The following is a 14,610-nucleotide window of genomic DNA, read 5'->3' on the forward strand; positions in this document are numbered from 1 at the left end:
ATCTAAAAATGAAAAAAATTACCTGTGTCTGTGCTCATCAAGTCCTCCCTGACCGTGTATGATCACCTGTCCATGTTTCCCCTCCTTCGGCGAGTCAATGTGTGGGATGAGTACGGCCTCCAAGCCCAGGTCAAAGCGCTTGTGCTTGGAGTTGTCAGGCAAGAAGAAAAAAGCGCCGAAGCACAGGGTGATGAAGGCACTGAGGATGAGCAGCAGGATGAATTTCTCAGACAGCCTTAAGGTAGCGCGGTGGTGCGGAAAGGAGGAGGCGCCCGGCGACAGCGTGGGTATACGGCGCCCAGAGAGCGGTAAAAGCGCTGGCGTGGTCATGTCGAGGACTGCTGAAGGGTTATTGAGCAGCAGGACAGGAGCGAATGAGGCGGGAGGGAGAGCAGCGGCAGGGTCACGAGCGCCGCAGGTGTCGTTTGTTGCAGCTACTTGACTTTATTATCTCATGCCTGTGCTGCCAAGTCCAAACACCAAAAGAGGAAGAGGTGCCTCAGTGAAGGACTGACTGATGAGCAGGTAAAGAGTCATCATCCATTCTGCAAGACAAAAATAAATTAGTAAATAACTAGTCTATCCATTATCGCAACCGCTTATCCTCACGAGGGTCGTAGGTGTGACGGAGCCTATCCTAGCTGTCTTGTTGTCTAGTTGGCACGGTACACCCTCAACTGGTTGCCAGCCAATGGCAGGGCACACAAACAACCATTATCTAGGGATAATGTAGAGTAGGGGTGCCCAAACTTTTTTGACCAAAGATCTCCTTTTCAAGCAAACCAACCTCCCGCAATCGACAAGTTACCGCACACGCGCACATAAACACACGCATGCCATGATGAGCAACAGCCATAACGGCCCCTAAGATGAACAAAATAGACATGAAGTAGACACAAGAGTTTGTGGGTTTGTGAAAAGGAAATCATGGGACACACTTTTGCAGACTGTTCACGATTGTAGATCACGTGTGCCGTTTTAAAATGCTTCTCTCGGCACTCCAGATTCCAGTTCTTTGCCATTACCCTCAGTGAATTGTACATGAAACAAACTGAATAAGGATAACAATAACAACAGATGCAGTCTGCAATTGCAGATTGCTGACCGCTAACAACTTCCGGTGATGCAAGTCACGTGCTGCCATAGGTTAAAGGTGACCTGAATTTTTATACTGTTTTACTTGTGAAATACTTTTTTGTGAAAGTGAAATTGAGATGATAAAAATATATCACATTACTAACACTCACAGACGCACAAATACATTAGTGTTTTGTTTTGGGGTTTTTTTCCCTATGATACCAGGGGTGCCCAACTAGTCGATCGCAATCGACCAGTAGCCCGTGAACTGGTCCCAAGGTAGGGGGGTGTCTGTGTGCATGTTATTAATATTATGTAATTTTATTAGAGCTGTCAGTTTAGTGCGTTTCTATTGGCATCAATTTAAATGAATTTTAACAGGATTAAAATTTTTCTCGCGAGATTAACGCGGCACACGTCACAAGCGGATGTTACGTTGCTCTATAAATGTCACATTTCGGTTTTTCGGTCTGGCCAGCAGGTGGCAGGAGCGGTCTCTCTAGCACACCTGCTGGCAATCATTAATCAATAGAGACACTATTTAAGGACTCCTACGTTCGACACCTGTTGTGGGAGTATTGTTTATGGCATTGCTTACCTCATTGCTCATTGACTAGTGGCTATTGACCTCGTCGTGTTTTCGCGTGTAGACTCGGTACCAAGTTTGTGTGTAAGTACCATTTTGTTTTGATGATCTGGCTTTTCTTGCGTGTACAAAGTGTTACATAGTTTTTCGTTCGTAGTTTGTGGCTTTACTTTCCTTTTCTTGCTCTTTTGTGCAAGCTCCTTTTGTTAGTCGTTTTTGATTTACCTCCTGGTCCTCATTGTGGACCAGCGCTCTATGATCTCGCTTATTTTCGATTCGATTTGGACATTAAATTGTCTTTAAATCGGAGACCTTGTTTTTGTCTACGTTTTTTGGATCCCCCTCCCTAACTCGGTTTACCCGAGTTCGTAACAATAAATACACCAGAAACAAAACAACAAGCGCGCTGCAGAAGTCCATGCCCATGTCTGTTTTACCAGCCACGGCAGCTCGAGACACCAAAAACGGATACTTAAAGAGTTTATGAATGGAAAGTTTACTTTTAAAAAGTTGCCAGATTGCTCCACTGACAAGACCAAAGTTACCTGTTCTTCTCTCTCTCTATATATATATTGCGCGTCGTCCCGCACGCGGTCTGTCCTTCCGTCCGTCCCTTTTCAAAACGTACCTACTTCACCGCGCCGCCACTGCGCCGCTCAGGCAGTGGCTCACTACGATCGCGCGGGCTTCTTAGCGAAAAAATGTTGTCTACCCACAAGCATTGCAATGAAATTGTTAGTTATTTAGTAGAGCTAAACATCTCTTTATTTTCGCGATAAGCAATGAAGATGAACAAAAAGTTGAACCAAGCAACAACACTTTCGTGGGCCGAAGGCCCACCTTACCAGCCTTCCGCAGGAACTAGCTGATGAGCCGCCCGGAGGGCGGCGAGATATATATATTATATATATATATATATATATATATATATATCATACAGGTACACGATGTATGCCACTGACGCGATTGTTACTTGTTTGGAACTATTTTGTGTGGAAGTGTTCTGAGCTTCTCTGTGTTCATCTGACAGTGACAGTGCGCTGCAGCGGTAGCGACCTAGCGAAAATAAAACGTCTCCAGTGTTGTCATCGAACCAAGTGTGTAGACCTCATCCGAAATGAGGACAAAACCGTAGAGACTTCCGCGCAAGAAAGACCAACACAATCAACGTAGCCTGACTGTGTTAGGGGGAGTGAAACCCCCCTCTTTCAGAATGGTTTGCCCCAGCAGCACGGTGGAAGTGCGTGCGCTTGTTTGTATGGCCGGCAGTTTTGAATGCAGCGCACATAACGGACACTGCTGTCCAGTGTCTCGTTATTCTTCAACAAACATACAGAAACAGACTGCTGTGTTCAAAGCAAACTTGAGAAAAACGAAGTATGCAACCATGGTTTAAATCCACTATAGGCCGAGTACTAGTTTACCTTAGATGTGCACTTTATAATGTTGTATTGCTCTGATTTGATTTCATAAAAATAGCTGTTAAAGCAGCTGTTGTGTGACATAATATTTTTTTCACTATTGTTGATGGACAGTAATATTGTGTGAAAGATTATGTGTGAATAACTGCTCCAAGTGAAAAATGTTCATGTAAAATTGAAAATCGAAATTGTTGTTTCAGTAATATTTGCATTTGGCACATAAAAAACTGACTCATGATTCCATGTTGATGAGAGCATTGAAATGGGGAAAAATAGGACAAAAAATGTAAAAGGAAATTCAGAAATGATAAAACGTGTGAGTAACCATGATTAATTTTTTTGTTCATTTGAGTTAATTATGACAGTTGCATTTTTATTCATTCATTTATTCATTCATCTTCTGAGCTGCTTGATCCTCACTAGGGTCGCGGGGGTGCTGGAGCCTATCCCAGCTGTCTTCGGGGAGTAGGCGGGGGTTGCTGAATCGGTTGCCAGCCAATCGCAGGGCACACAGAAACGAACAACCATTCGCACTCACACTCACACCTAGGGACAATTTAGAGTGTTCAATCAGCCTGCCACGCATGTTTTTGGAATGTGGGAGGAAACCGGAGCACCCGGAGAAAACCCACGCAGGCCCGGGGAGAACATGCAAACTCCACACAGGGAGGCCGGAGCTGGAATCGAACCCGGTACGTCTGCACTGTGAAGCCGACGTGCTAACCACTGGACTACCGGGCCGCCTCTAGTTGCATTTTTAATTAGATTAAATATTTTAATCGTTTGACAGCTCTAATTTTTATGTAGGTGTGTATGTATGGAACCGGGTCAATCGCAGGAGGTTGGTTACTTAAAAAGTTGCTCTTCCGTCAAAAAGGTTGGGCAATCAATTGGCAATCAATTATAACTATTCTCTTCACCTTATGCCTGTTCTCACACTTTTTTCTGATTTTGTTTTCCTGCATATTGAGTGACTAGCTGGAAGTTGCGATATAATTAGATTCACATTGCAATTTTCCAGTAAAAAATGTGTACGTTGCACCTCAATTCGACACATTTAAAAGCCAAACTACAAACGGGTGTTTATGTGCACAACATATTGCCAAGTTTTATGTGTATCATTCGAACGCTAACCTGCTACACCCGAAGTGTTTCTTCTATTTTTTTGCATGTTTGTAAGTGAAAACAAAATTTAGGTTTTTGTTTGGTTTTTAATTAATGAGGAAATGCCCTGTGTGAAAAAGTAATTGCCCCCTAAACCTCATAAGTGGTTATGCCACCCTCAGCAGCAGCAACCAAAATGATGCATTTTCTATAACTGGCAATACGTCCTTCATTGCAAAATTGCTTTAATTCAGCCACACTGGAGGGTTTTCGAGCATGAATAGCTTTTCAAAGCTGATGTCACACCATTTCGATCATATTCAAGTTTGGACTTTGATTTGGCCACTCCAAAACACTCAATAACGTTTTATTCAACATTCAGAAGTTGAATTGCTGATGTGTTTTCAATTGTTATTGTGATGCAGAACTCAAATGCGCTTCAGCTTGAGGCCACAAACAACTGATGGTTAAATGTTCTCCAACAGCATTTTCTGGTAAAGAGAGGAAATCACAGTTCCATAAATCACAGCGAGCCGCCATCCAGGTCTAGGGGTAGCGATGTAGCCCAAGACCATAACACTACCACCAATAATTGACTGTTGCACAGCATGGTGTATTCAAAGTACTTTTACAACATCAGGAATTTGTACGTGCACCATGCCGTTCTGCACATGAATCGTTTTTCTTTGATGATATGTTTAAGAGCCACAAAATTAACTCGCTGTATTACTCTCTTTAAAAAGTAACATAATTGTGATTCTGGTTACTTGATTTTAAAAGTACCCAACTTTGATTGCAATTTACTTTAATTTTTCTTATCAGCAGATACAGTACTGACAATCCCTTTTTAGGAAAACATTATCTTTTTTTTCTTTAAGACTTCACTTAAACACACACACACAGTATATTTTAGTGTTGTCAAACGATTAAAATATTTAATAGTGATTAAAAACGCAATGTCATAACTAATCGTGATTACTCACACATTTTTTAGCGTTTCTAAATTTCCTTTTATATTTTTTGTCCTATTTTAATGCTCTCATCAACATGGAATCATGGATCAGTTTTCGATGTGCAAAATGCAAATATTTACTGAAACAATTTCGATTTTCAATTTTACATGAACATTTTTCACTTGGAGCAGTTATTCACACATAATCTCTCACACAATATTACTGTCCATCAACAACAGTGAAAAAAATATTTTGTCACAAGAGCTCCTTTAACGGCTCTTTTTATGGAATCAAAACAGAGCAATATAAAATTATAAAGTACACATCTAAGGTAAACTAGTACTCAGCCTAGAGTGGATTTAAGCCATGGTTGCATAGTTCGTTTTACTCAAGTTTCCTTTGAACACAGCAGTCAGGCTATGTTGATTGTGTTGGTCCTTCTTGCGCGGAAGTCTTTCTATGGTTTCGTATAAACATAATTTCGGATGACTACAGTTGGTTCAAGGCACAACACTGGAGACGTTTTCTTATTTTCAGTGTTGTCTCTAACACTGCACTGCTGAACTCTCGACGTGCCTTAGCGCACAGTCACTGTCAGATGAACAAAGAAGCTCCACCCCCTTAATTTATATGGACAGGGAACACTGTAACCTTCCACACAAAATAGTTCTAAACAAGTAACAATCGCGTCAGTGGCACATATTGTATTCGACAGGCTATCTGCTCTTTATTCACCAGAGGCTCATCAAGCTCGTCTCTTATTTCTCTCCCGAAATAGTGTCTTCTCCCGCTTGGTGTACCTTAGCCTTCTCCGCTACGTATAATTTCTGCACATAGCTTGTAATGGAGGCTATCACTGGCAATCCGCAGTGGAGTCATTCGATGCAATGCGAATGACTTCAGCTTGAGTCGAGCGGTGAACGATGTTGACAGGCTTGCATGCAGTAGCCATACATTTAGCTATGTCTTCAGCAAATTTGTTCTTCATCGTGTTATGCATTTTCTTCGCTTTGAAATGATCCACAGCTGTCTGACTTCGACGAGGGGGCGGAGTACTCACATCAGCTGTGTGCTTGGCCATCAAGTGGTATTTCAGACTTGACGTGCTATGACGATAGCCCAGTTTACAACTGCAAAACATACAGGTAACTTTGGTCTTGTCAGTGGAACCATCTGGCAACTTTTTAAAAGTAAACTTTCCATTCATAAACTCTCAGTATCTGTTTTCGGTGTGTCGCGCTACCGTGGCTGGCAAAACAGACATGGGTGTGGACCTGTGCAGGGCGCTTGTTGTTTTGTTTTCATTTTATTTATCGAGCCACATAACATCCGTTGTGATGTGTTGCCGCATTAATCTCGCGATAAAAAATTTAATCACGTTAAAATTTATTTAAATTAATGCAGATAATAACGCGCTAAACTGACAGCACAAATGTTATATATAATTTAAGAACAAGGGAGATGTGCAGAATTGTAGTAACTACAGAGGAATAAAGTTGATGAGCCATACAATGAAACTATATGAAACAGTCGTTGAAGCTAGACGAAGAACAGAAGTGAGCATTTGTGAGCAGCAGATTGGTTTCACGACAAAAATAAATAAATAAATAGTACGACTGGTGCAGGCTTTGTTGATAGAGAAGTACAGAGAAGGTCAGAGGGAAATGCATTCTGTCTTTGTAGATCTGGAGCAAGTGGATGACAGGGTGCCCAGAGAAGAAATGTGGTATTATATGAGGAAGTCTGGGGTGACAGAGATGTTAGAGCTGTGCAGGACATGTATGATGGCTGTAGGACAGTGGTGAGATGTGCTATAGGTGTGACAGAGGAGGTGGGTCTTCACCAGGGGTCAGCTCTGAGCCCCATTCTTATTCCAGAGATGAAATAGGACTTTTCTGAAAATTCCGGGGAAAATACCCCGGAATATATATTATATATATATATATTTTTTTTTTAGAGCCGTCAAACGATTAAAATATTTAATCTAATTAAAAATGCAACTGTCATAATTAACTCAAATGAACTAAGAAATTAATCGTGATTACTCACACATTTTTATCGTTTATGAATTTCCTTTTACATTTTTTGTCCTATTTTGTCCCCATTTTAATGCTCTCATCAACATGGAATCATGAATCAGTTTTTTATGTGCCAAATGCAAATATTTACTGAAATAACATTTTTGATTTTCAACTTTACGTGAACAATTTTTCACTTGGTGCAGTTATTCACACATAATCTCTCACACAACATTACTGTCCATCAATAACGGTGAAAAAAATATTTTGTGACACAACAGCTGCTCTAACAGCTTTTTTTTTTATTAAATCAAAACAGAGCAATATAACAAAGTGCACATCTAAGGTACACTAGTACTCAGCCTATAGTGGATTTAAACCATGGTTGCATACTTCGTTTTTCTCAAGTTTGCTTTCAACACAGCAGTCTGTTTCTGTATGTTTGTTGAAGAATAACGAGACACCGGACACCAGTGTTCATTATGTGCCGCTGTATTCGAAACTGCCGGCCGTACAAACAAGCACACGCACTTCCCCCGTGCTGCAGGGGCAAACCATTCTGGAAGGGGGAGGGGGTGTTCACTCCCCCTAACACAGTCAGGCTATGTTGATTGTGTTGGTACTTCTTGCGCGGAAGTCTCTCTACGGTTTTGTGTAGACCTCATTTCGAATTACTACACCTGGTTCGATGACAACATTGGAGACGTTTTACTTTCGCTAGGTCGCTACCACCGTAGCGCACTGTCGCTGTCAGACGAACACAGAGAAGCTCCACCCGCTCTATTTATATGGACACAGACCACTGTGTAACCTTCCACACAAAATAGTTCCAAACAAGTAACAATCGCGTCAGTGGCATTCATCGTATACCTGTATGATACAGAGAGAGAGAGAACAGATAACTTTGGTCTTGTCAGTGGAGCAATATGGCAACTATTTAAAAGTAAACTTTCCATTCATAAACTCCAAGTATCCCTTTTCGGTGTCTCGCGCTGCCGTGGCTGGCAAAACAGACATTGGCGTGGACTTCTGCAGCGCGCTTGTTGTTTTGTTTCTGGTGTATTTATAGAGCAACGTAACATCCGCTTATGACGTGTGCCGCGTTAATCTCGCGAGAAAAAATGTAATCCCGTTAAAATTTATTTAAATTAATGCCAATAAAAACGCGCTAAACTGACAGCTCTAATTATTATATTAAAAAAATGCCCCAAGCGGGCCTTTGCACTTGAGCAGAGCACGCACACACACACACACACACACACACACACACAAACACACACACACACACACACACACACACAGAGGCCAGCGATCCCACGAGTGCTGCAGTGTGAATGATTCGTCAATTAAATTGTTCAGACAATTGAGGATGGTACCAGGTTCAAATTATACACATATAAGTATTTTTCAAACAAAGATTTACTGTAATTGTTGAATTTTCTTTTTAGCATTAGCATAGACAAGTGAAAACGTGCTCTGACTTGCATAAAAATTTGTGTTACATCGGCACCGTAAGAGCAGAACCCCATAGTAAACCGAGTGCCCCCTGAACAGTGAAAGCGCCCAGGACAGATGTGAGTTCTATTGAATAAAAATCATATTAATTTGAAAGGCATCACAAAAAATATTACTTGTTCATATTTGGTATGGCTATTTTCGATTAGTAAGGGACAGGAAGTATAACAGCTTTGCGCGCTATAGACACACAACTACTTCGTAAACATTCACACTACACATCAGCCTTTGGAATGTGGACATCCTGGCTCGAGATATGCTTTAGTGAAACATCAAACCAATTTGAATATCCCTGCAGGTCAGAAAACTAATAATGCAAACTCAACTACATTATAAATACAAATTATGCTTTGACAGCACAATCATTCATACTGTTAAAATTGTTATGGTTGAACTTGTCATAGCAGAGATTAATTCTTTTTTTTGTTCCCCAATTCCTTTATAAGGTGCTCTGAAAGGCACTTTAAACATGGAGAAATGTTTAGTTTAAAAGTAAGACATATGTTTTCAAAGCAGTGACGAAGTGGGATAATGGTTAATGTATATGCTGGGGCTTCAAATCTGGGCTCTAGATTTGCAGTGTAGAAGTTGACATGTACTCTGTTCTTGTATTAGTTTTCTTGAGGTATTGAGGCTTCCTCACACATTCCACAAAGATGCATTCAGGTTCACTGAAGACTCTAAATTCCATACGTGAGAGAAAGAATTTTTGTTAAGCTGGCCTGCGACTGGGGAAAAACGGTTCAGAGTACACCAACTCTCAAACAAAAATAATAATAACAAATATTTCAGAGAGCTCATCTGTGATCCTAATAATGAAGGCAATATGGCAATATCACAATGCCCCAAAAAAAATGTCGAGATGGATGTTTGAAAAAGCTGTTTTCAACCGCCAAAAAAAATCCTAAGTGAATCTAAGTACATCCGATTTACCAACAACAAGAACGTGACTGTCGAAAATGTCTCTTTGTGTCAGAAAAGTGCAATCAACCGCCTTCACTTTATGCCCACTTCAACCTCTGAAAATATCAAAACAATATTTGGGATGTTATGGACATTAACCTTATAACTCTCAGATGTTCACTATAGAGTAAAGCTTAAATTGCTTAACACCAGAAGCTGATCAAGCGTCACCCAAATTATTGTGGACATCGGTTTCTATGCCTATTTTCAGGGCAGACTCATCCATTAAGTGAGCGAGACAGATGCTAAGGGCGCCATGTACTCTAGGGGACGCCAAACATCAGGTGGAAATTCACCATCAATATACGGTAATTCTATTCAAACAAATTATTACGAATAACTTTCAAGTCAGGAAAGAAGAGTAAATTGAAATTAATATGAACAATTAAATAAGCAAAGGCGAGCAAGGCTGAATGAAATCGCCGTTCCTGGCCAGGCAAAGCAGCAGCTGAAATTGACAGAGATGGCCACATAAATGTTGAAGATTGAAGGCAGTTTTCTGACAGCATGTGACACTGAGCTTTTTCTAAGGGGAGGGAAAATATTTAATGATCATAAAATCCAAAATATTTGAGCGATCATTTCGATATTTTCAGAAGACGATGCCCACACGAACAGAGGTGTCCGTGTAAATTTGGATGACGATTGGGCGTAGTTTTCAGACATTAAGTTTCTTTCTCTACAGTGGGTTCCTATGGGGAGGAATATTATTAGAGGTTGAGCTTAAGCAGACATGAGTATGAATTTATGTGACAATTGATCCCGGTTTTCAGACATTAACCAACGGAGTTAAACTTGTTTGTATTTATTTATGTATTCATTCATTCATTAGATGAAGCATTTCATTCTGTCCCCGAGAAAAATATGGGGAAAAGGTGACAGTATTCGAGAACCACGACAGTGTAATGCTATGGACAACAAAAACATGTTAAACGACAAACTCAACACTTTATTTGTGTCAACCCTTGTTTTACTGTATTGCCACCACACACAAGACATTCCAATAATAATAACAACAACAACAGTAGTCCGAGAAAAGCAGATGTTTGCAGAGGTGATTGTGTGAATGGATTTGTGCCAAACGCCTTCCGTTGCTGTTCAGGTTTCAAACACGCATCGTGACGGTGCATGCAAAGCAAAGTTCGCTTCGAATCCAAGCGTTCAGTGAATGGATGGATGGGTTACTAATCATGACGCGATTCGCTCCTTTAGGAGGGCCAACACATGCGCCGATAACAAGCAGTGACATCTAACCACACGGTGTGAATTTGAAAATCTCGATCTGATCAAACGGATGCATCGCTGCCGTGTGTTTTGTGGTATGGCAGGAGTTCATTCGTGGAGGGTCACATTCTGGCAGGCATGATTAGCGGACTAGCTAGCTACCCTGCTAGCTCACAAGAGGCGTATACTCGTTTTTTAAAAACAAATGTTTCACTTACCGGGTATCATTCAACGGGAGACGTAACCTACGAAAATAGTAATTCCGTACGCACGTTCAGCGTGCTGACATCATTGTACGCAGAATTGAAGACGACGATGTCCTACGCCGAACGGTCACAGACCAATGGGCTGGTTTCGTTAGCTATGTTACAAGGCTGCTAATGCTAGAATAGCGAGTCTGCCTTGTGTACCGCCGACAGAGGCGGTCTTTAGTCGCTGCCGTGCCGCATCAACGTTGCACTCATATTTTCGGGCAAAATCTGACGTGCCTGCTGATTCCCAGGAAGTCCGGTCAAGGCGGGTGACTTTCCGGGTGCGTTCATGATGCCCACAAATTATTCTACGTTGCTTGGGGGGGGGGGGGGGGGGTGAAGAAAAATAATGAAAGAGGGAAAAAAAATCACGCTCCGAAGAGGGGGCGGTAGTTGCTGTCTGGCCGCTCGATTGGACCTGATTGGCGGACCGACCGTCTGAAGCTTCCCCGCTATTGCTGCTGCTCCTCTATAAAGTAGTGATGTGTCGTTCAAGAACGAACCGGCTGTTAAAGCCGGCTCTTTGAAGTGAACGACAGGAATCGGCACCTAATAGAGAGCCGCTCTAAAAGGAGCCGACTTTCTTTCTCCTGTTTTTCCCCTTTCGGTTAAAGCCGCACGTGATTGGTCAAGATCCGTGGTAGAAGAGGGAGGGGAAGGTTTCACTCACGCACACACACACACACACACACACACACGCACACACGCACACACACACGCTGCAGTGAAGAGAAGGAGGAGGAGTTAGAGACATTTGAGCAAGCAGCACACGATCAGGAGACAGGGAGACGAGCGAGATCTCGATAGCGCTCTAGAGAAAAAACAACACGGTGTGTTCCAACTATAGAGGGATCACACTCCTCAGCCTCCCTGGTAAGGTCTATTCAGGGGTGCTGGAGAGGAGGGTCCGTCATGAAGTCGAGCCTCAGATTGAGGAGGAGCAGTGTGGTTTTCGTCCCGGCCGTAGAACAGTGGACCAGCTCTACACCCTTAGCAGGGTCCTCGAGGTTATGTGGGAATTCGCCCAACCAGTCTACATGTGTTTTGTGGACTTGGAGAAGGCGTTTGACCGTGTCCCTCGGGGAGTTCTGTGGGGGGTGCTTCGTGGGTATGGGGTACCGAACCCCCTGATACGGGCTGTTCGGTCACTATACCACCGATGTCAGAGTTTGGTTCGCATTGCCGGCAGTAAGTCGGAACCGTTTCCAGTGGGGGTAGGACTCCGGCAAGGCTGCCCTTTGTCGCCGATTCTGTTCATAACCTTTATGGACAGAATTTCTAGGCGCAGCCGAAGCGTTGAGGGAGTCCGTTTTGGGGGCCTCAGTATTATATCCCTGCTTTTTGCAGATGATGTGGTGCTGTTGGCTCCTTCAAACGGGGCTCTACAACTCTCACTGGAGCGTTTTGCAGCCGAGTGTGAAGCGGTTGGGATGAAAATCAGCACCTCCAAATCTGAAACCATGGTCCTCAGTCGGAAAAGGGTGGAGTGCCCCCTCCGGGTCGGGGAGGAGATATTATCCCAAGTGGAGGAGTTTAAGTATCTTGGGGTCTTGTTCACGAGTGAAGGCAGGAGGGAGCGAGAGATCGACAGGCGGATCGGTGCAGCGTCTGCTGTGATGCGGACGCTGTATCGGTCTGTCGTGGTGAAGAAGGAGCTGAGCCAAAGGGCGAAGCTCTCAATTTACCGGTCGATCTACGTCCCAACCCTCATCTATGGCCACGAGCTATGGGTCGTGATCGAAAGAACGAGATCCCGGATACAAGCGGCCGAAATGAGTTTTCTCCGCAGGGTGTCCGGGCTCTCCCTTAGAGATAAGGTGAGGAGCTCGGTCATCCGGGAGGGGCTCCGAGTCGAGCCGCTTCTCCTCCACATCGAGAGGAGCCAGATGAGGTGGCTTGGGCATCTGATTCGGATGCCTCCTGAGCGCCTCCCTGGTGAGGTGTTCCAGGCATGTCCCACCGGGAGGAGACCCCGAGGAAGACCCAGGACACGCTGGAGAGACTACGTCACCCAGCTGGCCTGGGAACGCCTCGGGATCCCCCGGGGAGAGCTGGAAGAAGTAGCTAGGGAGAGGGAAGTCTGGGCTTCCCTGCTAAAGCTGTTGCCCCCGCGACCCGGCCCCGGATAAGCGGTAGATGATGGATGGATGGATGGTTGTTGTTGTTGTTGTTGTTGTTGCTGTTGTTTTTCAGCAGCCTGACAGCAGTCGGTAGGAACGAACGGCGGTATCTCTCCTTCTTGCAGCGCGGGTGTAACAGTCTCTGGCTCAAGGAGCTACCTAGTGCTGTCAGGGCGGGCAGGAGGGTGTGGGAGGGACTGTCCATCATAGCTTTTAGCTTAGTTAGCATCCTCCTGTTGCCCACCTCCTCCAGAGTATCGACGGAGCAGCCCAGGATAGAACTGGCCTTCCTGACCAGTCGCTCCAGTCTCTTTCTGTCCCGGGCCGAGATGCTGTCTCACCAGCAGACAATGCCATAATGGGTGGCCAAGGCCACCACCGAGTTATAGAAAGTATTAAGGAGTGACCCCTGAACCCCAAAAGACCTCAGTTTCCTGAGTAGGAAAAGTCGGCTGTTTATTGGCCAAGTATGTGAAACACACAAGGAATTTGTCTCCGGTATAACATGCTGCATTAGTATCATCATAAACAAGGACATGACAAATAGGGATTGCGAGACTAATAAAAGTTTTCTTATCTTATCTTATGGAAGGACATTTTGTAATGTAAGTGAACCGGAGTGCAGTGGTACCACCCAGTGACAACTGTGAGACAATGTGCAAAGTATCAAGCAGAGCTAAAGTAATCAGTGGTAGAATACAATACTATGACAGTTGTACAATTGGTGCAGAAAGTCATTCAACGATTTTAGAGTGAGCAGAAGCAATATTTGTTGTACAAGAAGAGTGACTGCGTCAGTGACTGTTTAGGGAGTTCATGGCAAGAGGGAAGAAGCTGTTTGTCTGCTGGATTTGGTGCACATGGATGTGTAGCACCTGCCTGAAGGGAGTAGCTGGAAAAGGTTGTGGGCAGGGTGCCCCCGCACCCTGCCACAACCAGGAGGATTTTCCGTGCCCTTGTTTTGATTCTTGCAGTGTGCAAGTCCTCAAAAGTGGGTAGAGTGGTGCCAATGATTTTTCCGCCGTCCTAACTGTCCGTTAAAGTCGGATTTTGTCCTTTTTTGTGGCAGCCCCAAACCGTGATGGAAGAACACAGGATTGATTCGATGACTGCTGTGTAGAACTGTCGTAGCACCTCCTGTGGCAGGCCATGCCTCTTCAGCAGCCTCAGGAAGTACATCCTCTGTTGGGCCCTTTTCAGGATGCAGGTGGTGTTGACATCCCACTTCATGTCCTGGGAGACTGTGATTCCCAGGAACTTGAAGGTCTCGATGGTTGTCACAGGGCAGTTGGATCGTGTGAGGGGCAACTGTGGTGAAGGATGTTTCCCGAAGTTCACGATCATCTCTACAGTCTTGAGCGTGTTCAGCCCAAGGTTG

The 14,610-nt window shown here is 43.8% G+C and overlaps 1 protein-coding gene across 3 annotated transcripts in view; it reads right to left on the reverse strand.

The window, feature by feature from the left end:
• The window catches only part of man1a2 (mannosidase, alpha, class 1A, member 2), a 131,076-nt gene extending 119,478 nt beyond the window's left edge, over positions 1 to 11,598 (reverse strand). Inside the window, exons 1-2 of one of the 3 annotated variants that reach the window (XM_052083013.1) lie at positions 11,080 to 11,597; positions 23 to 545 (exon numbers count right to left, since the gene is read on the reverse strand). In XM_052083013.1, coding sequence (XP_051938973.1) covers positions 23 to 330 — 308 coding nt within the window. In that variant the 5' untranslated portion in view covers positions 331 to 545; positions 11,080 to 11,597. Of the gene's footprint in view, positions 1 to 22; positions 546 to 9,607; positions 9,682 to 11,079 lie in introns of those variants that run through there. The other 2 variants (XM_052083014.1, XM_052083015.1) reach the window with 2 other exon arrangements.
• Positions 11,599 to 14,610: the final 3,012 nt, after the last annotated feature.

The sequence above is a fragment of the Hippocampus zosterae genome, chromosome 12 (assembly GCF_025434085.1).
Source record: "Hippocampus zosterae strain Florida chromosome 12, ASM2543408v3, whole genome shotgun sequence".
In the NCBI taxonomy this organism is placed as follows: Eukaryota; Metazoa; Chordata; class Actinopteri; order Syngnathiformes; family Syngnathidae; genus Hippocampus; species Hippocampus zosterae.